Here is a 26,482-nt window from a genome sequence, read left to right on the forward strand (position 1 = left end):
GCAGGGAATGTGGTCCCTGATAAAGTGGGGAGCTTGTTGAGGTGATTTTCAAAGCTGCTTCTACCTGTGTATTCCATGGCTCAATCATTTTAAGTAAAACTAAAATATTTCAAACAAGACTTCCTGACCTGGGTTCCCACGCTTAGAGGATGGATGGCACGTTTTCTGTGAAAGGCCAGCTAGTAAATATCTTAGGCTTGGTGCGCCATGGGGTCTCTGTCACAACCACTCCCCTCTGCTGTGTGGCACGAAGCAGCCCTAGACAAAGTGTCAGTGACTGCGAGTGGCTGCGTCCCAGTAACACTTTATTTATGGACACAGATATTCGAACTTCTTATAATGGTCAAGTGTCACCATTCTTCCTCAACCACTGAAGAAAAACGTAAAGCCCATTCTTAGTCTGAGGGCTGCACAAAAAGAGGCAGTGGGTTGGACTTGGCCAGTGGGTCAGAGTTTGCCAACCCCTGTACTAGACGAGGGACTTCAGGGCTTCCGGGAACCTCGTGAAATACAATCCAGTGTGTTGTGTGTATGGGCACTTTTGGGTTTTCCTGGAGAGAGTTCACTGCAGCAGATTCTGGAAGGGGTGGCAACTTCACTGCTAAGTTAGGAATCACAGATTTCAAAGTTTCCCCTCAAACAAGGCCTGAAATTCTCTGTGGAACAATAACTCTGAGGAATCCACAGAGAGCAGAAAGCCCTGAGAAGCAGTCTCAGGAGCAGAAATGTCCCCTTTTGCTCAAGTCCCTCGTAGCATGGAGGCCCCCCGCATGGGGCGTTGCCTTGGGCCTGTGTGGTGCTCCATGGGAAGGCTGAAGGGTCCCTGTGAAAATGGTTGGGAAAAGTCCCCCAGATGCAGGCTCTCTGTCTAAGGCTATTTCAAGACCAGGTGGAACCATTTGTCTCGTAGCTTTAGCCTCACAGACACAGCATTTCTTCATTCCTTTTAGGGAAGGAGACATTTCTGGGCAGTTCTGAAGGGCGGTGCTGACACCTGCCTCCTGAAACCCTCCCAGGCCTGCCCAGGTCCACACGTGGACACACCTTTGGCTGTGACTATTTGCTGTTAAAACTTGGTAAAAAAGTATAAAGCATACATTTCAGCCAAGATTCACTTTGGGCCGTGTGGTTAAGGACGCACCCTCATAGTCTGTACGGCACTCACTGGCCCTTGACGACGTTCAGTTTGTAGTTTTAAATGGCCTAGAGGTGTCTCCAAGTGCCCCAAGAATATTGGCTCCCTGGCAAGGCAAGTAGCGTCTCGGGGCCACCTGCATCTTCTGTCACTCGCAGTACCCAGCTCACAGCCGGGCCTGGACTAAGTAGACCCTGCTGAGTCCCCAGGTCACGGCCCAGAGCAAGAGCTCTTCTCACACAGGGGAGCCCGCCCCCTCCAAGACAAGACATGAGAAGAAAGGAATGCCCGTTTCCCTCTCAAATGCTGCAAAGGAGCTCGGAAACCATTCCTGAGGCCACAAGGCCTCCATCCTGCTGCTAATAAGAAGGGTCTGGAACTGCTATGTGGGAAAGAAATGCCCCTTCCTAGGGAACTAGCCCCAGCCCAGGCTGGTCCCCCTCACATACCTTGATCGCCCTGTGCCTCTCTTTCTTTGCCCTCCTCGTAACTGGGGCTAAAAAGTGACTTACTCAGTAACTGTCTCCCGCACAGGCTAGAGGCTCTGCTCGGGGGCCTGCCGTGTACTTCCAGCAGCGGCACAGCTCAGTCCCTCCGTGTGGACAACATAATAAAGCTCAGGGATGGAGACCTGCCTGATGCATTTAACCTCACAGCTACCCCAACTCCCACTGCAAAGACTAGCAAGCAGCTGGCCCAAGGTGGGGCCGCCCGGGGTGGAGCCAGGGTTGGATTCAGCCTGTTCTGACCCCGGGCCGGGCCCCCGGTGTGTGCCATCCTGCCTCCCGCTGAGAGGCGTCAAGGCAAAAGGGCTGAAGCGCTGAGCCCAGCCCAGGCGGCCAGCCACTGGCTTCCACCAATAAACCAACCGACCGACCAACCAACCAACCAACCAATCAGCCAACAAGCAAACAACTGCCTTCCGCCCTGCATCCCTCAAAATGCATGAGGCTGCCATCCCCACTAGGCCCTTTGGGGTCATTTCTTAGGGGTGAAGGGGAATACAGCCCTTCGAAATTCTTCACTATGACCAAGAGTAAGAAATACATGTTATATATGACCTAGTGGACATCACCTCATTCCACCGTCCCCAGGAAAAGATGCAGCTTGCTACACTTTACCCTTACCATACGTGATGCAGTCTATGTTCTAGTCTCATTACTTTGTTCTTTTCTTTCCTTTTCTCTTCTTCTCTACTCTACCCAATTCTACCCTATCCTAGTCTTCATGAAAAATGTTTTCTGCACCTGACCCACTAAATTGATTTTACAACCCACTGATGGGTAGACCTGGAAGTAGGGTAAAAGGGCACCAAGCAGGGATGTCTGGAGCTGAAAATGTGTAGAAAATACAATGTCGATATGCAGGAATAAAAAGCCTTAGGAGGAGACAGCACCCTGCCTGCTGTGGCCTGCCCAAGGCCTGAGCCCCTGTGCCAGGCTCTGCAGCGAGCTGGCCCCACGCAGTGGGACGTGCAGCAGCAGGCCCCGTGGCTGCTCCCGCTGAAAGTGGGCAGACACACAGTGGCAAAGCCAGCCCCGCTCTGCCTCTAACCGGGGGGCCCTTTTTCATTTATCATCGACTTTTCAAATCAGTGTCATTCTTGACAGCTGTTGAGTTAGGCTACTCTGGGGATGCTTTTGGGTACTCAGAGAAGAAACTTTCCAATCAGTCCTGGCAAAAGCCCTGATCCTGCACTCAACAATCCCCCACTCCAATCCCCCGCCCCGTATTTATGAACATGTCCTGGATGGAGATCAAGCTCTCTTGGCCTGGGATTTATTGTTGCTCTGCCTACTGGCTTTGAAACGGGAACTGTAAACACGCTAATAGATGCCTCTCAAATCACGATGAGGTCACCCACCTTCTCTTACCATTCAACAATTTCAGGTCTCCTAATGCAGGATCTTATCACCCCAAATTCCCAGGCACATACTGGCATAGCTCTTGGGCCATAAAAGGGGAGAAGAGAATTTTGAGGTGGAACTGAGAGAGAAACATTCTCTGGAAAAACACTGTAGATCTACAGAATCCATTCATTCATTCCACACAGATAAATGAATTACTACTACGTGCCAGGAGTTTTTGCTGAGGACGCAGCTGTGAACGAAACAGAAACACATCCCTCCCCTAACACATTAAGCAGAGCCTGCTAGTAGTCTTTGCAGTTGGGTGATGGGCACATGGGGATTCCACTTGTCTCGCTACTTTTGTACATGCTTGAAATTTTCCATAATAAAAAGGTAAAAATATAAGTCTCAAACACGTGATGCTGAGTGAAAGAAGCCAGACACAAAAGAGTGCATACAACATGACTCCATATACGTGAAACTCTAGGAAACAGAAATCTCCTTTCCAGGGACAGAAAGCAGATCAGGGGCTGCCGGGGGCAGAGGCACCTGGGAACTGCTTGGCTATAGAGATTTTTTTTTTTTTTTTTAAGAAGATGTTGGGGGTAGGAGTTTATTAATTCATTAATTAATTTTTGCTGTGTTGGGTCTTCGTTTCTGTGCGAGGGCTTTCTCTAGTTGTGGCAAGTGGGGGCCACTCTTCATCGTGGTGCGTGGGCCTCTCACTATGGCGGCCTCTCTTGGTGCGGAGCACAGGCTCCAGACGTGCAGGCTCAGTAGTTGTGGCTTACGGGCCTAGTTGCTCCGCGGCATGTGGGATCCTCCCGGACCAGGGCTCGAACCCGTGTCCCCTGCATTAGCAGGCAGATTCTCAACCACTGCGCCACCAGGGAAGCCCTAGAGATGTTCTTTACATACATGAGCCGGTGGTTACATAGGTTTGTTAAAATGCATCAAAATGGACACGTTAGGGCTTCCCTGGTGGCACAGTGGTTAAGAGTCCGCCTGCCGATGCAGGGGACACGGGTTCGTGCCCCGGTCCGGGAAGATCCCACATGCCGCGGAGCGGCTGGGCCCGTGAGCCATGGCCACTGAGCCTGCGCGTCCGGAGCCTGTGCTCCGCAATGGGAGAGGCCACAACAGTGAGAGGCCCGCGTACCTCAAAATAAATTAAAAAAAATGGACACTTTAAACAGGTAACTTTTCAGCTCTGTAAATGTTATTATAATAAAAGTTGATTCAAAACCTGCACACATCCCTGCCCTCATGGAGCACGTTTACACAGAGTGCCTGGGGCTGGGAGAAACCTTAGGGACAATGCAAGTCCCTCACTTTACAGGAAAGGAGCAGAGAGATTCAGTGCCTTGTTCAGGGTTTCACAGGCTCTCACAGCAGGGACCTGGACCCAGCCCCGTCCAGTGTTTTCCTCTTAGCTCACTGCCTGTGATACAGAGTCGGGGCTAAGTTCGGAAATCTCCTGTTTTGGGGTGAGGGTATTCTGGATCATTCAGTGGAACACCCACATCCTAGGTACCTGGGTACCTGTAGCCTGAATCTGCCACACCTCCCCAGGAAGACCATCAATCCTGTCGTTTCCAACACTAGGGGAGGTGCCAGTTGCTTGCGGGGAGAAGGAAGGAGCGGCTGAAGCTCCCAGTCAAGGTCTGGTTTATTTTCTAAGTCATCTCAGCTGACAGTCCCCACTCCAGTCTTATCTGCTCATCTCCCTACTTCAGGCAATGATCTTATTTCACTGTCCCCATCATTCTGGACCCTCCTCCACGCCTAGCTGGGCTCACACACCTGAAATACTCCACTGACATCCAAGCTCTGTGCTCAAGAAAACCCCTTTGGGGGTGGAGTAGGTCTCAGAAAGGAGGGACCCGAATAGCATGCAGGCTCCAAAAGATGCAGGCCTGTGAGCCAGGTCTTCTCTCTTTGAAGAGACTGAGGTTGATGAACAACCTTAATGAAGCTTCACAAACCCAATGTGTGTTTGCTAGACCCTGGAACTCTAGAATAACGTTTGAGCGTCAAGCTGAGGCCAAGTCCAATTCTGTTATCACCCCTTATCCCAGCACAAACAATGGGGAGTAAACAGGGCACTGATCGCCCGAGATGCAAAACTGGGTTTCCAAGAGCTTCCCTCCGCTATGACAGATGCAGCCCTGGAGTTTCAAGGTCCTGGACTTGTAGGCTGGTGTGGACGGGGGAACCCTGTCAGGTGGCAAAATGTCCCTTGGTGCCTACACCCTTCAAAGAGCAAATGCTGGCTTGAGGGCTGGAGGACGCAGCCCCTCCATGGGAAAAGCTTGAGATTCCATCTGCTTTTACTTTGACGCACATTATCCAGCCTCTGACCACTATGCCCCCCCGCCCCCCGGCTGCAGGACCACCCTGTAGCCTTCTCTGCAGAGACAGGCAGGAGGGCACTGCTCATCCAGCTACGTGGCCCTTCTGGACAAGATCTTCTATGAGACCTCGGGTGGGAAGTGGCTCCTGTGACCCACAGAGGCCTGACTGGGGAGGCCATCTTCTTCGTGCCATCTCTCCCGTTCCGTCCTCTAACCTCAACAGGCAAACCTCAAGACTCCCCTCCCAAAGTCAAATCCTGAATTTTATCCCATTGCCTGGTATTCTTCAAGTATTTCGTGTTCAGTTATCTCCTCCTGCCATCTAAGCGCCTCACGTCACGCGGTGACGTGAACGTGATTGTGTTCGCAGGGGATTCTTTTCTTCTATGTTTACCTCCCCCTCCAGGCCTTCCCAGAAGGCACAGAGCACGTGCTCACTAAATACCCATTAAGAAGAGCTGATCTGAATCCTGCCTTTCCCTTCTCTCTTTCATGCCTTGTCCCGTGTAGCTGTCTCTTCCTAACCCTTCCTGGCTTTCTCTGCCAAGATCCAGCAACTCTCGAGAACCTTCTCCGATGGCCCCTGCTCTCCCCACTTTCGATCAGGCACAGCCTACTAGGTCCCACGCTCCCAGGTAGGATGTGTGTGTTACCTTAAGTGTCCACGGGGCAGGGAGGAGATTCAATTCAATATACACTAGTTTGGTGAATCCATGAAGGCGAATCCCAACCTCACAGCTATTAAGTCATAAATAAAAACTTTGGAGCTTATGGAAATGCCCAGCCTAGGGCTCAGATCCCTCCCCTGGGGTGGGTGCTGGGAGGACTAAAGTAAAGCACAGGTGGGCCCTCCAGCCCTTGGCCACAGAGACGCTCCTGCAGTCAGAATTCCCTGATGGAGTAATCTCTTGTGTAGAGTCGAGGACGCCCCACTGAGGCTGCTTAGCTTAGAAATACTTGGGAAGCTGTGACTGCTACCATTTCAGGGCTGGGGCACTCAGAGTCACACAGCCCTGCTCAGCAAAAACACTGCCGAGACCAAAGGCAAGGAGAGTAAAGCTGGTGAGCAAGTTCACAGAAAAAAAGTTGGGGAACCTTGGGGGTCTTCCAAGGGGCAAAGGACTGGGAATATCGGCATCTGGGGTGAGTAACTGTCTTGCAGCGCCTCCTTTCTAGTACTCTCCCAGCTCAGACCAGTGGCTGTGCCAGAATTAAGCCCAGGAGGCTCTCGGGCAGAGCCTGAACTGTGTTCTCCGCCTGTCTCTGCCTTTCTGCCCTGTAATGGATGGCTGTTCCCCTGAGCACAGGGTGTCATCCGTCATCTGAACTCCTGGCCCCTCCACCCCTTTGGGACAGAAATATTGTCCAGACCGGCCTCCCTCAGCTTAGAGCCCCCACTGTCTCCATCACTGACAGCATCAGTGCCATCCCCAGCACTCACTGTGTGTGAAGGGCTCTCCTGATCATCTCACATCATTAGCTTTTCCTCTCCCCACAGCAATCCAGTGTGGTAGATTTTATCATCCCCATTCTATGGATCAGCAGACTGAGGCTCAGAGAGATGAGGTGACTTTCCCAAGATCCTAAAGCCACAATCAGAACCTGGCTGCATCTGATTCCACACCCCAGCCTCCAAATACCACACCACCTCCTGCAATCCTTAACTCTTGATTCTTGGAGTCTTGGGATAAGAGGGAGAGGGGCTTTAACAGGCTGGGTTGGGGGTGATGAATGGAGAGACAGGAACTAAAATTTATTGAGAATCTGTAGTATGCAAAACATCTGAGGTTTGTAAGCTAACCCTGTAGTAATTCTGTGAGCGGGTATTCTCAACCCCATTTTACACATAAGGAGGTCGCGGCTCCAGGAGGCTGGAAGTGAATTCCCAGGTTCACACGACTATCCTGGGACAGCAATTTTATTCCTACCCAGGTCTCTCTGGGGTGAAAGCGAGTGCCCTGTCCACTTTTCCATGCCATCACCTGGGCCAACTACTAAAAACAGGTTCCTGGACTTCTCCCATGCCCTCCAGCCCCGGGCCAGCATCCTGGCTCTTGGCGGGACCCTGCAGCCTCTCGGAGGCTAAGGGCTCTCACTCTGGCACGGACACAGGCCAGCGGGATGTCCTCACATGTCTGCAGGGACCGACTGGGCCCCATTCCTGCTCTGCCAGGTGGAAGATGAGGACAGCCTCTCATGGTCCCCGGGGCTCTGTCTTCATGGTTCACGCTTTCAGGAGGTCCCTTGGCCAGTGGGCTGGCTTTAGGGGAAGGGGCTGCCTGTTCGGCAGGGCTCCTCCTCCGGCCGCTGAGTTGGTGAGGGTGTGAGGGTCTCAGGCCCACTTCCCACTTTTCTCTCAGCACAGCCCAGTCATGCAGGAGCATGCAGGAAAGGCCTCCCTTGGGGGTCCCGCCATGCAGTGTGGATGGCTGGATGGAACAGATCATGAGGTTGAAAGGGGCCTCCGTGTCACCCGGCCTGAGGGCTCACCTACCTGGAAAGACTCCCCACTCTGGAGGCCTTACCTTAAAGAGGGACTTTCACACTGAAGCAAACTTGAAAAGAGAGAACACGTACACAAAGAGAAGTTTACTTGGCTGGCATTTCCCTCATTAGCTTTGGCTTTCACTGAGGACAGCTAGGCTGCTGGGGAGGCAGACCTCTCCCTCCTCTGCTGGCTTCCCCCCCATTCCAGCGCCGAAGCCCCAGGAGCCATAATCTCAGAGCCTAATGCGTTTGGGGCGGGGGAGGTGTGTGCAGGAGAGAAGCCAGGAGTGAGCAAAATACCTCCAAGATCTACAAGGTTGGATGATGCCCTTCAACCACACCAAACACATCACTTCTCTCCCCTGCAGTCCCCAAGGAAGGCAAGCCCCACGGCAACACTAAAGCTAAATGGGCTACTTTCAAGGGCAGCAAATGACGCCGCCATTTTGGAACCAAATCCCCAGCGGGATAGACCAGTGAATTCTATGCTTGGCGACTTTTTCCAGCATCAAAGGCCATGGAGCCAGCCTCGCTGGCTTTTCTATTCCCCCACCTGTCCACTGCTGTATGCCCTTGCTCTGAAGCAAGCCACCCCCAGAAAACTGATTTGAGCGCACGAGCGCAAACCAGAGCGAGTCTCTGGTTTGGTGTTGATGGCACACTGCTTGTGCAACGGTCAGTCGCGTATGTGGGTGGATAAAGGGTGGACGGGAGGAGCATAAAAAGGAAAGTGGAGGAGGGAGAATATACAAGATAAGACAGCTGGGAGGAAAGATGAGAAGGAGATCTCCACGCAGAAGCAAAAGCCACTGAAAAATGTCCTGGGGTGGGGTTAGTGCAAAGGGATGAAAAGCTGTAGGCAGGAAACCCAGTGGAATACTGACAGCTGGCGAGTCAGGGCAGTGGTTAGATACGGAGGCTCAGGCGCCAGGGAGCAGAAGTCTCAGCTCAGCAAACATCTCAAGAAGGCAAAGGCCTGGAGGGGACAGCAGCCAACTGAAGTACGGGATGGAACCTGCCCAGAGGCCAAATTCCAGCTACGAATCTGGACAGTGTCCTGGGTGATATCTTTAGAGGGGCGAGGCTTCCTGCAGAGGGGATGGAAACCAGGCCTGGGAGCTGTTCTCCTGCCATATCCTCAGCCCCTGTGGGGGTGATCCAGGGACCCCTGCCCCCAGCTGAGCCAACCTGGGCAGAGTGCAGGCCTGCTGTGCCCACCAGCTGTGGAGGGGCTCCGTCTGTGCGGGGGAGTGGGGACGGTCAGGAGCTGTGGAAAATAGGCCACTACGTCTTGTCTCTTCGTAACTCCTAGACTGGATGACATGACCTCACCCAGTCTCCCCCCAGCCAGACAAAACCAACTCCTTCCTGAATCAGACAGGCAGGATGCCCCCCAGGGTGCTCAGATTCAGTAGGGCCAGCTGAGGAGTGGAGAGCAGCTACTCAGAAGGATCCTGGGCACTAGTGGTATCCTGGTGTGACGTCAGCGGGGCATGGGTAGGAAGCAAGACAAGCCCTGGAGTTCCCTCACGAGCCCCAGGACCTCGACCGAACGCCCTGGGGCTCTTCAGCCCCATGAGATAGGGGAGTCTGTGCATCGCTTTCCTTGCTGCTAAAACTCACGCCCAGTGTCTTCTCCAGGCCACCACCAAGAAGCATGGCTGGAGATGCCTGCTCATAGACTTGTCTCCTTCCTTCTCACAGTGGCTTTCCTTTAACTCGGAGTCTGTCCCTAAGATCTAAGAAACTCACACCATCCCTGGCTGCTTGCGACCCACCATCTTGGCCACTTGTTCCCAATGTCAGGCTCCAGACCAGTTTTCTTTCCTCCCTCCGACAAAACCTTTCTTCTGCTGCTCTCCTTGGAAGGCATCTGATGTATCCTCAAGTTATGTGATACCTGAAGCCCACGGGAAGCCTGTCCTGTGTTGGAACTCCCTGCCCCGTGAACAGAAGATGACTTCTGTGGAGACATACCTCAGCTTCCCAGTGTCTCTCCAATGACCTCTTGTGTGTGGCCATCTATTCTGTCTGGGGGTGAGGCTGACCCTGCTTTTGGAGCACAGAGCCATGCTCACCCCTGGCATCTGAGCCAGGCAGTCCCACACCCCCGTGGTGAGTCCTGAGATGGTTAGAGGGGGGTGATGGCTTATAAACGTCTGTGTGACTTTTCACATTGGCCTTACAGGGCTTTTAGAGATGAGAAACACAGTATGTCCGCCACTGCAGTGGGCTTTAATTCAACTTAAAATCTGTTTCTGCTGTACACAAGCCCACAGATGACTCAGGGTGGTGCCATGAACATGTTTCAGAAACGAGTTCTCATTGAGGGGACAGATTCGGGACACCTTTCCAACCTGCTAACTAGATGAAGACTATTCTTTTCTTTTCCGATTTCAGTGTTTCTCTGGAGAGAAGTCTCTAGTCCCAAGGATATAGTTGTGATCAGAGATCTAAATAACCTGAATACTTCTTGAATGACCTGTAGCCGAGAGCTCAGTATGGATCAACATTACTCAGCTCCAAATGCGACCAGAAACACCTCTTGTACACACACATAACACAAAGTTTCCCTTCTTACCCTTCCTCTGGATGTTCTAATTCTCTCCTCCAAATTGAATTCACACCAACCAAATAAATGCCCTCTCCCCTGACCCCCAACAGTGCTGAGGATGACTCTGGAGGTCTGTGGGGGGCGAGGAGGAACATGCACAGAGGATGATTTCCAAGGCAATGATGAACTCAGTCTTTAGGAATGCTAAGACAGTTCTGAACTTGGTGGGAGCTCCTGGACGGCCCCTGGAAGCCTACTTGAGCCCCTCAGCGAAGGAAGCAAGCAGAGTCCTGCCCTCTGGTCCCAGGCTGGGGACCCTCGGGAGGCCCTGGGAAGGGAAGCACAGGGCCCTTGTGCTCTAGGTAGAGAGGCAGTCCCACCTGACCCACAGGATGGGCTTCTACTGCTGGTTCCTGGGGGGCCGTCACCCCCTGACCGCAGGAGCACCTGCACCTCTGGCCAGGGGCAGCTCTAGGGTAGCGGACTGGGTCACCTGCTCGGCCTCCTGGTTCACGCTTCATTCCTCCCCCTTCCTCTGTCTGGTTCCTTGCCCATCCTGCAGGTCCACAGACATCTCACACTTGTCCTTCCTGCCCTCCCCTTACTCCAGGGAAGCCAGGGACTGCTCAAAGTGTCACTCCGCTCAGGTCTGCATTTTCACTGGGCTCAGAGTTCAGACTGGAGGGTGGAAGCCCCACTGAGGAGCCCCTGGCATTGCTAGGGCTTTGGGAAGAGCTCCTGGAGACCAGAGCTACTCGGGTCTTTGGCCATCTCAGAGGAATCACCTGCACTGGATCTGAGTGATGATCTGCCACTATTCTACCCCAGTGAGAGACCCTCCTCTGCGAATCCATCCTTTAGAGCTTCCTTGCGCCTTTTATCACAAAGAGCTTCCCGAATTCCTTGCTTCCCTGTGGCCTCTCGGCAAAGTCTGCCTCTGTCCCATCCAGGGCCCCTCTTCCCTTCACACACTTTGCTGATGGTCCCCTGGCACTTGTCCCCTCCAGGCTGCATCCCCGGGAGAAAGCTGCTCCTCAAGTCCTCCCCCTCCCCCCCACAAGGCTAGTGTCCAGTCCTTTTGTTGAGCTGGTGTCTAGACTGGAGTCCAAGTCATCTTGCAGACCAGCACTGGCCGATTGGTCCCTGCTCTCGTCCCAGGTTCCTGCTTGTTGGGCCTGGATTCCTTACTCAGTTCTACGTCTCAAGTTTCTTTGGGTTGATTAAGTTAGATTGAACCTAAAATAACATCTCACCCTCAGATCTGAGTCTTTGGTTTCTCCTCCTCTGCCTGGCCTCTGGTCTCCTGCTTCCCCTCACTTTGTCTGGGGAACCTTGTCAGCTCATCTTGTCCTTAAAGGCCACCTTCAGAGACCCTCGGGATGGGGTGGGGCGGCCTTCAGGCAGGCTGGTACACGCGGTGAGCCCTGTCCCGAGCCCACAGCACGGGCTTTTGGCGCGACAGGCCCCAGAACCGTGGGTGATGCTAGCAAAGAAAGAAGGTAAAGCTGAATTTAGCCGGCTCCAGGCTGTGCGCCAGCCAGTGAAAATCATGAGCACCCAAGAAGGAAGCAGACGAGGAATGGAGACAGGACTGAGTGTCCAGGGACCGTTCACCCGCCACACTCGCATCTGGCTGAGGCCTGGACCACACCCTTCAGCTGCGAGCTACCCCCAACATGAAACATTTCTGAGAAGCACCGCACTCTCAACCACTGCCCCCCAGAAAATGTCTTGGAATACAGTAGATTTCCTCTCTGATGATTCCCTAAGCACAGGAGGGTCTTTTCTGTACTTGGAAGTGAGGAAGAAGGGGTCCTCTGACAGAATGTGGGGTGACTGAGGGCCGAATGGATAATCTCTTCCCTGCCCGAGACCCCAGCCCCACGACTCTGGGGCTCTGCCCTATAACTTCCTATGTTACACACCCTCCCTCGCTCCCAGGACGCTACCCAGCTGGCTACCCAAAGTTTCAGTCTAAATGACTGCCTCCTTGGGCTAGGATCCAACAGAGATAAGAATCTCCCCCCCTCACACACAAACACACACATGCACACGCATGCACACCCACACCCACTCTCTCTCTCTAATTTTAAGGAGAGCACCGCCGGCCCTCTCCCCTTCCAGCAGAAGGTCACTGCCACAACACGGTCTCTGAGTTAAGCCCGGAATCGACAGGCCTATTCCTTTTTCCAACCTCTGAGCTTCAAACACCCTTTACTGCACCCTCCTCCGACTGGCATGAGCACAAGAACCTGGAAGGAGTGTGTGCTGAGGCTGGAGCGAAGGCAGAAGGGAGCGTGGATCAGAGAGGGCAGAGATGTGGCCCAAAGAAACAGCATCTTATAGAGCCAGCACCCATGGGCAGCCCGGGGGACAGTCTTCCGCAAATGGCAAATCTCTGAGCCTCAGCTTCACGCTCTGTGCTCGCTCCACAGAATGACTGCAACAATTAGTTACTTAACATTTTTCTTTAAATTGACTCATTTTAAAAAAAGCTTATCTATAAGGAAACCTTATATTGCTACCACACATGGAAAAACCCGTATCATCTATAATTTTTGATCAAGATAAATAAAATTTGATTAAGCTGCAAAAGGTTCTTCTGTGTCCCATATAAATCATCACCTTGGTTACCGCTATCGGTTATGTGTTTTCGACAGTAAACTCCCAGGGCCGAGGAGACTCTCTTTTAGGGGGCCTCTTGGCGACCTCCTGCCCTTGTCATCTTGGCTGTAAAATGTGCCCAGACCCCCATCTCTGCGCATGGGAACCAGGCCCGCCCGCGCCGTGGAACGAGCTCATGGCCTACTTACAATTCGAGGTTTGAAGGGCGGCTTGATCTTCTTCTGCTCCAGGAGCAGCCAGTCGATCTCCTTGAAGAACGGGTGCTGCTTGATGGCATCCTCGCCGTCCTGTGCCGCCACACAGCCCAGGCGCTTGTGAGGGTTCTTGGTCATGAACTGCGGGGATGAGGAGAGAGACGGAATCAGTGACAAAGGCCCGGCAGGCACAGGCTGTGAGGGGAAGACGGAACTCAGCCAAGGCAGCATCTGTAGCATCACCTCCCAAGCCCACTTTCTACAATTTCGGGGGCTCTGCCCCTCAGGGTGCTCTTTAATTCTTACGCAGAACTTACTCTGCGCCAGCCACCGTTCTACACGTAGTATTACATATACACGCATTGATTCATTTCATCCAGCGTGACCCTCTGAGGTACTATCATGATCCCTACTTTATAAGTGAGGTAGTTGGGGCACAGAGAAGTTAATTAACTTGGCCAAGGTCAAACAGCCAGCAAGGTATCAAGTCAGGATTAGGAGTTCAGACTCTCTAACCCTCTGATTCCCCCTCAGATTCTCAAGTCTTCTCATCAGGGAGACTGAGGTCTGATAAACTCACACTGAGAGGTCAGCAGTGCTTTTTGAGGGAAGGAAAGAAGATCAGATATTCATGTAAAGGTCAGTTATCAAAGGCACCTCCTCCTCTTTCCTTTTCCTGGACCCAGGCCCTCCTACTTTTTAAAAAAAATTTGACTTTGTAATCTCTAGCACAAACCCCCACATAGATTAACAGATAAAAAACAAGAAAAAGAAAGGCTTACTTCTTCTCAATGCCTGTCTGTCAAAAACACATTGATGTGTTTTGGACTTTTTGGCTGGTGTCTTGTGACCTCACACACTCAGGTGAAATGATTATTCCTGTTAAATGAGTCAGTCCTGATGGCAAATGTTAATTTCACTGAACAGACGTATAGTAACATAACCTTGAAACAAATCAGTGCTGGTAGGTGGAAATATTTCTGATAGCCACCCAGAATAAAGGTAGGGGTGTGTGTGTGCATGTGTGTCAGAGACTGAGTATTATATTTCATGGGGTGAAGGCTGAAAGTTTAGATTTAAACAAAGGAACCTAAGAGGACAAATTATAATCCAAAGGGATAAATCTCTAATGATAGCGTTTTAGGCTTTGTCAGCAAGCGAGGTTCTCCTGGGCAGTAGGAACCTCCTCCTGCCTCCTGCCTGGCACCCCTGAAAGGCAGGGGAGCCATGGACGAGAGAGTGAGGGGTTAGGAATGGTGCCAACACACTTCATCCTTCTAATCGAACAGCTGGCAGAGGTCACCGCTGCTTACACACCCGATTCCTATCGCCCACAGGATAAAGTCCATACCCCTTAGTTTGGCACACACAAACTACTCAGTCTGTAGCCAGTCTCTCTCGCTCGCCTTCTGCATCCTTTACTTGCCTGGTCCAAGGCCCCTCTCTAGCCCCTAACTATCCTCTAAGAAATAGTCAAAATGCTGCCTCCTCTGTGAAGCCTCCCCAGATTCACTCTGTGGACATCTAAGACACCATGCTTCTCATTTATTTAAATTATAATTTGTCTAAACATCTCTTCTCCTTGGTGAGCTCTATGATATAGGAATCAGTTCTATCTTCCCAGCATCTTGCTCAGTGCCTGGCTCCCACTGTGCACTCAGTACACTGAGATGAGTGAACAGCGGGTTGAAGGCTGGGCCTCAGGGCACAATGCTGAGGAAGGGAGGCAGCAGGACTGCCATTACTGTTGCACAGGTTGTGCACTGCATAACTCTCTGGTGCAAATGGCCTTCTGGAGAGTTCTGCGTGTAGGCAGCAGCCCTCAGAGACACAGATCAGTGGCCAGAGTCATGGAAAACCTGGCCTGGCCCTAGAATCAGGTGACAATGTGAGGAAGTGAAGTGTTCCAAGGCCAAGGGAGTAGAAGACTTCTCCTTGCTCCCTCAGCTCTTCCTGTCCTCCCGCTTCTGGGAGGGGAAGTATCAGGGCTACAGATAAACATACAGGTTTTAGCTTCTCAGGAAGCTGACCCCGAGCCAGAGGCTCTTCTCTTTTCCCAGAGACTTCACCCTCACCAACCAGCTGACACAGGCACGGCCTCTTCTGAATCTCTGTGCTAATGACATTTTGGACTGGACACTTCTTTGTTTGGGGGTTGTCCTGTGCAGTACAGGATGTTTAGCAGCACCCCTGGGCTTTACCTCCTAGATGCCAATAGCACCCCTCCCCTCCACATTGTAACAACTAAAAACATCTCCAGACCTTGCCAAATGTCTCTGGGGGATGATGGGGGACACAATCACCCCTAGTTGAAGACCATTGCTCTAGGTCATCCATAATGAAAGGGCCCACCTTGGGTGCCAGCAGGGGGCTCACAGGGAAATGTGTCAGGCTGGTGTTCAGTGCCCAGGGAGAGTGACCAGCTCTGCTGGGGGTGTTCTGGCTGCCTTAGGTGCTACAGGTTTTTCCTTAGCCAGCACCTGGTATAGTGTCTGGCCCATCCTAGATGCCCAATACATATGTGTTGAATAAGTGAATGAGTGAATGAGCATGCTCTGTTTGCTTCCTTCACTGCTCTTATCCCAATTGTGACCACATATGGATGTGTTTTTTATTTATCGCCCACCTTCTCCTGCTGGATCACAATCTCCACAAGGCAGGGATGACGGCTGTTACACTCACCAGTGCTTACTCAGCATCTAGCACAAAGCCCCGCACACTGGAAACACTCAACAAATGGTCGTTCGTTGAATCAGTGAATGGGAGGGAGGGAGGGAGGGAAAGAGAACGAGATGCAGAAGGGAGGAAAGAGATGAGGTGAGGGAAAGAAGGGAAGAGGAAGGCAAAAATGAACTGCAGAAAGAAGCAACATGTTCTGCTGTGGCATTTTCCAAAACATGATACATGTCCCCTGCCAGATGCCTGCGAAATGATTTTAGGTCATTTTTACCATTTTCATGGGACAATTTATGTTAATTAATTATGACAAGTGATACCCTTTCCATTTATGATAGATATATAACATTTCTTTATAAAATACATATAATTAGGTAGATTTGGGGACTTGATTGAAAAAACAAAACTAAATCTCGGCAGAGCGGGTACTTGGATATGGCAAATTCTGTGACTGAGGCACGTCAACTCTGAACTTTGGGGCATTCTGATGGGCGAAAGGAGCCAGGACCGGAAGTCAAGATTCCTGGGCTGTCATGGCCTCAGCCCAGCGGGGTGACTGTTCCCAGGTAAGGTTGTCTGCTTACCTTTCGTGCACCTCAGCTCCCCCAGCATTCCAAGGGGGACAGGTAACTTCACTTACTTGCCACAGTACAAGTGTCTTACAATGCAGCAACGGGTATGCTGAGCACGTACTAAGCATTGTCACCTGTGAGGGGCTATTTGTTGGCGGGGGGTGGGGGGGCAGTCTCTCTATTACATCTGGATCCAGCGTGGCCACAGGGATCTTGAGTCTACGCATCTTTTTTGATCAGTGATGCTGTCGCGGACACAGGTGCACAATGCCTCCCTTCCCTCCCCCACTGTAGGCCCCGGAGGAAGACAGGCCATGGGTGGCAGGTGAGGAAGGAGGGTCCAGCCCCCAGAGTGCAAGCAGCAGGGGTAACCCCAGTGGAGCAGGGGTTGGCTCTGACCCCTCTACAGCACCGGAGGACCCAGGTGCATGGAGCCTTCCTCGGGAAACACAGACATGGTGTCCCTTTCCCACAAGAACGGTAATTTGTCCCAGACCCCATTTCTGGCAGGAGCGGGTGCAGTGGGCCTGAGCTCCCAGCGGTGACTGCCCTCTGCCCCTTCTGTTCAGCAGTGAGCAGAGGTGGGGGAGAGAGAGAGAGAGAGAGAGAGAGCGAGAGAGAGAGAGAGAAAGAGAGAGAGAGAGAAAGGAGGAGTGGGCGGGGAGAGAGGTGGGAAAGCCAGGGGAGCAGAAAGTGGGTGAGGGCCAGTGACTCACAGCTTTCAGGATGCTGACGGCCTCCTTGCTGAGCCAGACGGGGTAGAGCACGTCGTCATGGAGGATGGACTCAAACAGATCATCCTCGTTGTCGGCCTCGAAGGGGGGCTGACCAGCCATCATCTCGTACATCAGCACCCCCAGGGCCCACCAGTCCACCGAGGGGCCATACTCCAGCTCCTGCAGGATCTGTTTGGGAGACGGGCAATGTCAGTGTCCACCGAAAGCTGCCCTCCGTGGCTACACCTGCGCCACCAGCCCCCACCAGACGTGGGAAGACGCGCGTCTCTATTTCCAGCTTGCTCCTTTGTAGGGCGGAGCTGCCTTACATAAAATTAGGTTCTAAATCAGCAAGTTGAGTGAAAATTGAGTTTGGGAGGCACCATGTTGGGGGCCAGCTTTCAAAAACCAATACCCACAGTCTGTCTTCCAGGGGGAACAGACTGCTTCTTTGCCTGAGCACCAGATGAAGTTCCTGACTTGAACTGAGGGCCACATAAAAAGCTGTGCACATTTTTGACACTAAAATTGGGGTGAGTGAGTGCGTGCAGCAAATTTGGGTCTCCCATTGCACGCTCAGCCCAGGGCACGGCTCACTGAGTGGAAGGGTGAGCAGAATCTTAGTCCTCTTTAAATGGTGACAATGCTGAATTTACGGAGGCCTGGGCTCTTGGAAGAGAAACTAGAGTTAATAAATCTCCCCACCCATTCGTGTTCCAATCATAAAGGACCACTATGCTTTTGCATATTCTGAGAAAAGACCCATGACTTTCCTGCGGCTCGTTGATGAATCCTTGTTTTCTTGCCTCTATAATGCCCCAGACCCCCTTCTTTTTTTTTTTTTTTTTTTTTTTTTTTTAGGTACGCGGGTTTCTCACTGCTGTGGCCTCTCCCGTTGCGGAGCACAGGCTCCGGACGCGCAGGCTCAACGGCCATGGCTCACGGGCCCAGCCGCTCCGTGCATGTGGGATCCTCCCAGACCGGGGCACGAACCCACGTCCCCTGCATCGGCAGGCGGACTCTCAACCACTGCGCCACCAGGGAAGCCCCAGACCCGCTTCTTTTTATTTGAGGTGTTCCATAAACATTCTCCCTATTCCAAGATCTCAAATCAAATCCTCTCCTTGGTTGTCTGGTGCATTTTATCTTTGACGTTGGCCATTTTTCTTATCTACATTCTCTGCCTCTCTTTTCTCTCTCTGACCAAGTGTGTGGAGTCAAAGTCACTTAGGTTACATGCACGTATGACAGGATGCTGAATACTCAACACCATGGGCTCCCTGCAGAACGGTGTGTAAGGACTGCAGTTTTACAAACAGAATCAGAATGTCAGTGCACAAGAGGAATTCTACTCTGAGTCAAGAAGCTGCAGAACTTTTTGAAAAGCAAGTAACCGCCCCATCTCAATTTTTCTTCAGCACTGGCCATGTGCCGGAAGGAGATGGAAGATCAACTAGGTTGTATCCAGTTTCACTCCAGGTCTGGCATTAGATTTCTGGGTGATCTCAAGCCAGTCACTTGACTTCCTCATGTATCAGATGAGGCTCAGATTCTCAGCTTAACCTCACAAGATTAATTAAGGTGGAAGATTTTGAAAACCTACTGCAAACTACAAAGCTCTATATAATTAGAAGGTGGTACTAAATCCAGTTTCTCTTCTATAAGGTTTGGTCTCCACGTTTATATAGAATGTAGCAGGTCACTGATGTGTGTTTGGCTCAGAGCAGAAATAATGCTCAGTCAGAGCAAGACCAGGCGTGGTACTGCCCAGAGACAGGCGGGTGGGCAGGAGGACATCTCTGGCCGCTCTCAGAGCTGTCATTCTATAAAGAACTCCAAAAGGTGAAGGCTGTGGAGAAGCACGGCTGGAGTGCATGTACCCAAGGGGGGTGTATTTTGAGGACTCCCCCCCAAGTAGGCAAAGGCCATTCCAGCTTGCAGGACACCCCAGGCAGGTAACTTCTCAGGTAACTTGTTACAGAACAAGGCTCCAGCTCAGAATCCAAGATGGAAGAGGAGGCTGAACCCAAGTATCTAGACTGTCTGGGGTCTACTCAAAATGCCCTTCTAGAGGTTGTAGATTGCTTGGGATTAAATCAAAAGATGGGCAGAAGCATTCTGAAAACAGTAAAAACATGCACATTTTAGGACTCCTCAGAATTTAGAATGAAAAGGAATGTGAGCAAATGCAGCCAAGTTTAAATTATTTGGGGCTGGTAAAGCTGCTCGGTTAGGACCTTTGGTCTCAGCCCAGTGGTCAGCACAGGGTATCTGTAAGGTCAGAGCTACAGGCTCCACTGAGGAGCCAGTAACTCTGCTCTGTTCCAAAGGCAAAGGGAAAGCCAAAACCCAAGACTCCCTCAACCTTGAAAGACCCAGCGGCCCAGCCTGGCTCACCGTGGTACCACTTTCAAGGCCATGGTTATCACCCATCTCCTCCAGAAGGCTTTCCCGGATTTCTCCAGCTTTTCTCCTCTCCTCTGACACCCTAAGACCCTTGCCCTAAGATCTGGCAGGTACTTTCCACATACTACCAGCAGTTGAGCTACTTTTTTCATGGTCAGCTGTCTCCCCAGGGCATCCATAAGCCACCAGAGGGTGGGGGCTCTATATTTTTCTGAACCTACCCCTGTGACCAGCCCAGTTCCAACACTCAGGGAGACTGGCTGCCAGGTGTGCCCACCGTGTGTATCTTCCTGGGCATGCCCCCTTCTCTCCTGGGCTCTGAGGGCCTTGGTGCTAAGGAAGCCACCCCCCAGACTTGGGGAGTGGCACAGCTGGGTTCTGTGCCTCCTCGGTGTGGTGGGGAGGTGGCCTCCAGGTGGCCCTGAGTGTGCTCAGACAGGATGGCGCTGGGGAAACCACAGAGCAGCCCTGCCCACCCTTCCTCAGGCCCCTCCAGAGCCTTCCTATTTGGGGTGGCATCTTTTCTAAAATTCCCCTTAGGCGTGGCCCTAATTATCTGTTTCCTAATCGCCTTGTCACGGATGGAGCTGGTGAGAAGGGCAAGGCTTCACATGCCATGGGAGGGCACCTGGTGCAGCAGCCAACCCCTTGATGGGTCAGAGCTGGGGTAGAAGAGTGGGCACTGGGCCTGATGACACCAGGCACTACCGAGGGCTGGCCGCCATTTGACGGGGAGCGGGGGCTGGGCATGGAGAAAGGAGAGGGGGTGCCATGGAGGTCAGCCAAGGGCACACCGTGGGAAGAACAGCCCCAGGGCAGAGCTAATGCCTCAGAACGTGTCTCTGGTTTCGGGGTTAGCCAGGTGTCTCACAACCCCTCCTATTTGAATACAGGCTTATGCTTTCTGAAGCATTTCCATGCTCTAATCTCATTAGATTCTCAAAATAGCTTGATGAGGTGGGTAGGGCAGGAATTATTTTCCCATTTGAAAGATGAAGAACCTGAGGGTCGAAAACATTTTGCCACTTGGTCAAGATCACATGGGGGCATTAGTGGTTAAGTCGGGCCGGGAATCTCAACTCTCAGGACTGTGCTTTTCCCACCCCACTGCACAACCCAACGACCACGATGACCGTGACGGGGCCACCACTGACCCAGCACTTACCGTGGGCCAGGCACTGTGCTAAATGCTTTAGCGGCATAATTTCATTTAATCTTCCCAATGACCCTTTGATAAAGGTAGCGATACCCTTATCAGCTGTAATTTGCCTACAGTAAGACCAGGGATTTCATTTCGCGTGGAGTGGCGATGCTGCAGAGTTGGCACAAGTGCAGAATGGGAAGGAAGAGTGTCTAGGGTCCACTCTAAACAGAGACCAGAGTTATTCGTAGTGAGTTTCACCAATGCACTGCCTTTTGTGAGAGCTGTGTGGGTGTTTTGTTCATCATAAAGTGCATGTTTATCTTGCGCCGGGTCCTTGACTAGTACACTGGGCTGCCAACCCTTTGACTCTGGCAATTCACAGAGGGCCTAGGACCAAGCATTCTGATGATAAAGAGTGAACGAGGAAGGTGGTAGAAAAAGCAAGTCTCAATCGAGAGCTCTTGCTTGCAATGATTTCTCCTTGGAGGTTAAATTCCTAGTGTCCCTGCTAAGAGAACATACTAGTAGAGACAGACTGAAATCTCTATTCTTCAGATCTTTTAGAAGATGGAGGTTCCAGTGAGAATTTACCTATTACCATGCTTACTCTATGACCCTCCTCAGGCCTCCCCGTGTCTTGTCTGGGCTGTGGAAAGACCCTCAACCATCCTTCCCTGACCCTCTGGCTTCTGATCTACACTGCTGTTGCCTGTCTTCTTTCTGGGACAGGTCTGATGATGACCCTCCTTCTACTGGGAAACCTTCAGTGGGTCCGCAGATCCTACAGAATAAAGGCCACTTTCCTTGGTCCTTTTTCTTAATCTTGTTCATTAAGAGCACTAAGAAATCCTCTCTTCTAGCCACACTAGCTTCCTTTCTAAAAATGGCCAAGAATGTTCTCATCCCCGGTCTTTGCTCATGTTGGAGTATCACAAGTTCTCATTCCTTTATTCATTCAACAAACCATTACTAAGAGACTGACTAGTGTGCCGGAGCTTGGGAGTACCCAGATCAGAAACATAGCCCTGCCTTAAAGGATTCAGAGCCCAGGAATACTGAGCCTCCTTGCCTGCCCCACGCCCACTCCAGTCCTTCCTGCTGTTTTTAGGAATGCTCCCCACTCCACACCACCAAAGGAAATCCTGCTGATTCTCTACAACTCAATTCATCCACCAGGTGCTCTAAGAAACCCCCCGATCCCTGAGGTTACCGTCTTGTGTTGTGTACCTATTTATTCTGCTTAATTCATTGTTTACTTATCTGTCACTCTCTTTAGACACAAAGTCATTTTAGGAGAGCCACCAGGGTCTTAGTCAATTCTTCATCCCCACATGGCTTTGTGTCTAGCAGGTGCTCAAACAATGCCCACTGGAAGGAAATGAAATCTGGCCGTGCTAACCCCTACCCACCATGGACAATGCTTAAAGGGGATTGGTACTTCCTTCTCATCTCACATGTGTCAGAACACTCAGGACCATTTTTATTAAGTATTTATGACAGACTGTGTCTTAAATCTGAATCGTACCACACTAGATATCTCTCAGTCTAGGCAAGACTGACCTGCAGAAGCTGAAGGCAAACAAACACTTTATGATGAACAAAACACCCAAGCAACTCCCATGAAAGGCAACCTATTGGCGAGGCTCACCATGAACATCTCTGATCTCTATTAAAATGAGGCCAAGGCACTCTCGTCTTCCGGCTCAATCCTGTGTGCCTGCTATGCGGAATCACTGCTGCACTAGAAATGGCAACTACTTCTTGGTTTCACTGTAGGCCAATTATAGCTGATAAAGCTAATCACTGCCTTTATCAATGGCTCTCCTTTATTCTGGTTATTAAAAAATGAAAGCAATCATACAAGTCAACAAACGTCTCTTGGTCCTAGTTTCGCTGGTAGTTCTGGACTGGGGTGAGAGGATGCTCAGGGAGGACCTGGCCAGCTTTGGGGAATGGTCTGCTACTCTCAGTTCACCATCATCTCCCCATCACCACCACTTCCTTATGCAGAAATCGCCCCGGAATCCATTCTGGTTTTCCAGAGCCTTCCCCAGCACCGCTGGATGACCCTGGCATATGGGGATGGACTCAGGCCTCAGCCCTGGCAACAGGTGGAGGCGGCCCTTTGTCCGTGGTCTTACCTCGGGAGCAATGTAGTCAGGAGTCCCACAGAACGTGGTGGTCGTCACACCATTCAGAATCCCTTCCTTGCACATTCCGAAGTCGGCCAGCTTGCAATGACCTTCTGCATCCAGAAGGATGTTGTCCAGTTTCAAATCCCTGTAAGATGGGCCAGAACCACATGGTTAATGCTTCACTCATCCCAATATGACCTTTTTGAGGTGGAGAGGTATGCACATCTCAGGGAAATCTGCTACAGAAAGGAAAGTCTTCAAGGAGGCTTGATCTGCCAACAACCAACCCCAGTCCAGGGCTCCTGCCCACAATGGCCAACCCCCAAAAGTGCCCCCCATTCATTGCAGCCTGAGGGAGGAGCTTCTGTAACCTCAGGAATGTCTCAACACTGCTTTGGTTTAAAGAAGTCGGGAGCTATTTACTGAAGCCTTACTATATGCTGAAATTCATATTATTCAGATCTTGATAAGAGAGAAAGAAGGAACTTATGCCCCTCCCTTTATCAGTTAATCATGGGGATCAGGTGGTGGGACAAGACTGACACACGTTGGCACCAATGAAGCAGATAAACCACATAAGAACCAGGTGCTACTTTACAGGACACTGACTATGTGAGCTGCTGTGTTTTGGGGGGAGTGGGGGAGGGAGACCATTGATGGCTGGCGCAGGCAGGGAGGGCTGCCAGGAAACTGACTCTCAAGAGAAGCTTGGCTAGGTGGTAAGGTTTGGACAGAGCATGAAGAGAAAAGGTGGGACGGAGGGGAAGGCCAACAGAGTACATGCAAAAGGCAGTGAAGAGACCAGAGAACTGAGTCCCAGTAAATGGTGAGGCAAGGCAGACATGTTGAAACCAAACCCGAAGAGCCCAGAACGCCAGGAAGGGGGGGTCTGAAATTCATGCTGAGGGGCTGAGGGTAACTGAAGCCCCAGCCTGCACAAGCGCGCATGACGCATTTGCAAGATCAGTCTCTTAGGGGCAAGAAGGCCAAGCAGGGGAAGGGTCTGGGTGCAGGAAGGAAGGTTGCAATAACCAGGCCCCATAGAGCTGGGTGGTTCTCAGGCCTCAGCCAATGCAGCTTCCATATGGCCTATTTTACAGTTTGGGTTTCCCCTAAGATCTCGTATAGAATCTAGGGTTCTGGATAAGAATTCCCCTACCAAGTCTGCAAATTCCAGACCTGTCCCCTATAAAGATCTAGATGGAGGTCCTCACCCTGGGTCTCTCTCAGCAGTCACTCTGGGGTGCGGGGGCCTTGCAAAGAAGGCCGACTCCCCGGCACACAGAGCAAGAGGGGCCTTTCTCACAAGCCTGCTGGCGTCTGGACTTGAACTCCGGCCACCGTCAGGAATCCAGGCCCGAGTGCAAAGGTGGGGCAGGAAACACTCTAAGGCCAGCCTGTCTTGCACCCGTGGCCCCATTTCCTCATACAGCTGGGACTTCTTGAGAAAAGAGAAAGCACATAAAATGTGCTGCTCTAAGCAAGTGCTTGCGAACTACAGAAAGAAGAGTGCGCCCGAGCCCTTGGGGCCAGGGCTCCCCGAGTCCCTACCCTGGCCACCGTGTGTGGTCAAGGCTCCGCTCTGGCTGGGGTAGGGGAGCAGTGAGGGGAGCATGACTCGGGTGCAGGTGGCCTGGGTTGCAGTCACTACTGGGTTGTGGTCCTGGTGCAGTCATCTTGCTGGTCTGTAACCCCATGTGCTGGCGTGAAGGGTTACTGTGATGAGGTGAGTGAAAGTAGCCGGTCTTTGATACCCTAACACACATGAGGAAACGGAGAGGGAGCCGGGTTTCCTGCAAACGTTTGAGCGGCTGAGAGGCTGATCCACGGCCCTGCTGAGTTAGGGCCCCTTACACGCTCTCCAGTCTATAGAGTTGCCTTTCCAAGACCTACCCTTGCCCACCATGATCACCACGGCAACACCCACGCTAACAGTAACAACAACCTGCGGAAAGCACCTGGTAGTCTACAAACCACATTCGTACTCTGAACAACCCTGGGAGCGAGGAAGAGCACACTCTGCACGACGGTGTCAGAAACAAGCACAGGGAGACTGGAAGAGGGCAAGTGACTTCCGTAAGGTGGCAGGGCGCTGGTGGGACTGTGACCTGAACTCAGGTTCCTGGCTCTGAAGGCTGGCACCGCTGCCTCCGTGTACTACACTCCCCTACCTTCCTGCCTTCTCAGTGGCGGATGACTTTCAGTGCCAGTCACCAACCCCCAAAATATAAAGGACCCTGCATGCCATCGCTCAAGCACTCTCTTTTAAAGCCTTTGTTATGTCATAGGAAGGACTCGTTCTCATTTGTACGAATGGAATAGATTTCAGAAGATTCTGAGCCAACCCGAACCTTGCCCTTGTGCTGAAAATTGCGACTCAGTGTTTCCGGCCCATCAGGCTCAGCCTTTCCTTCTGCTCGGGGGGCTCCTACTCAGAGCAAGAGAAGGTGGACCACCTAGTTTCTCCCCACCTCCTGCTCTTCTCTGCCTGCCCTGGCCCAGGTGCACACCATCCCTGGGCTCCCTGCCCCTCTGCTCCCTGGAGAGAGAAGTCACTCCTGCTGAAGGCCCAGGGCGGCCACCAGGGCCAAGCATGTTTTGCAGCAGCTGCCCCTCTGCTGTGGCGAAGGGAGGCCCCAGGCCAAAGCATTTCTTCCCACTGTCCTGTCGATGATGCCTGACATCTTCCTTGGAGTCCCCCTCCACTGCCTGTATTTATCTAAACTCCAACTCCCCATGGGAATCCAAGTCCCAAGGAAGAGTTAGTGATTTATGTTCCTTTCCTTTTGTAGCAGGAAAGATTAGCACAGCTTGAAAGACCCCTGGGGGCCAGGAAGGCTGCTACTGGAACTTTATTTCTCTGGGCGTCTTCAGTTTCATTTTAAAAAGAAAAATACTCATACCACAGAGACCAAATTTGTCTTGTCCCGGGCTCTAGGTGAGTTCCTGAGTGGGGTTTCAGGGGATGGGAGCGCTCAGGGAAGCCCAGGGCCATGCTTGCTCAGGTGGAGAATGAGAGAGGAGAGAGAATGCCCTTCCCTGCAAGGGAGAGGGGATGGAGCCTGCAGAAAGAAGGTGGTATCCCCGAAGTTCTGCTAGCGGCACAGCTGGCTGAGGGCAGTGGTCCCCTCATGATTTCCCTCCCCTTCTCCTACCAGCACTGCTGTGCCAAGACCCCTGCCTTTCTAGCTCCCATCCCTGCCCTAAGATTTCTCTACCTCTTGGCTTTTAGTGTTGTCTCTTCCCTAGGGGTCCCTAAGCCTCCCTGGGAAGCAGGGTCGGGAACAATCATTTCCCAGCCTTGCCTGCTCTGAAGCCCAGCCTGCAGGGCAGGGTGACTGGACTTTTCTTTTTGAGAGAAAGTTCCCCTGGCACTTGGGTCACGGTCGCGCACACAGTAGGTAGCTGTCAAACTCGTGGACTGACAGCTTTGCAAAGAGGGCCTCCTGCCTAGACGTCAATCCCTCTCTACTCAGTCCCCAAATACAAGGCCAGGGCACTTCTGAGGACTGGGACATATTTTTAAGGAGTAGGGTGTTTTTCTTTTTTCTTCTTTTAAATAATGGAAACAAATACAGCAACATCCCTTTCCCTATGAGCCAATGTAACTAGCCTTTATTTATTAAGTTGATCT

The 26,482-nt window shown here is 51.8% G+C and overlaps 1 protein-coding gene across 2 annotated transcripts in view; it reads right to left on the reverse strand.

The window, feature by feature from the left end:
• Positions 1-26,482, reverse strand: part of PRKCE (protein kinase C epsilon) — a 512,296-nt gene that overhangs the window by 13,403 nt on the left and 472,411 nt on the right. For both annotated transcript variants that reach the window (XM_089923215.1, XM_022573928.3), the window contains 3 exons: positions 22,855-22,993; positions 17,164-17,352; positions 13,194-13,340 (listed from right to left, as the gene is read on the reverse strand). In XM_089923215.1, coding sequence (XP_089779341.1) covers positions 13,194-13,340; positions 17,164-17,352; positions 22,855-22,993 — 475 coding nt within the window. The remainder of the gene's footprint in view (positions 1-13,193; positions 13,341-17,163; positions 17,353-22,854; positions 22,994-26,482) is intronic.

Source organism: Delphinapterus leucas, chromosome 13, assembly GCF_059928025.1.
Source record: "Delphinapterus leucas isolate spDelLeu-1000000601 "Yukka" chromosome 13, BTC_Dleu_Yukka2, whole genome shotgun sequence".
NCBI lineage: Eukaryota > Metazoa > Chordata > Mammalia > Artiodactyla > Monodontidae > Delphinapterus > Delphinapterus leucas.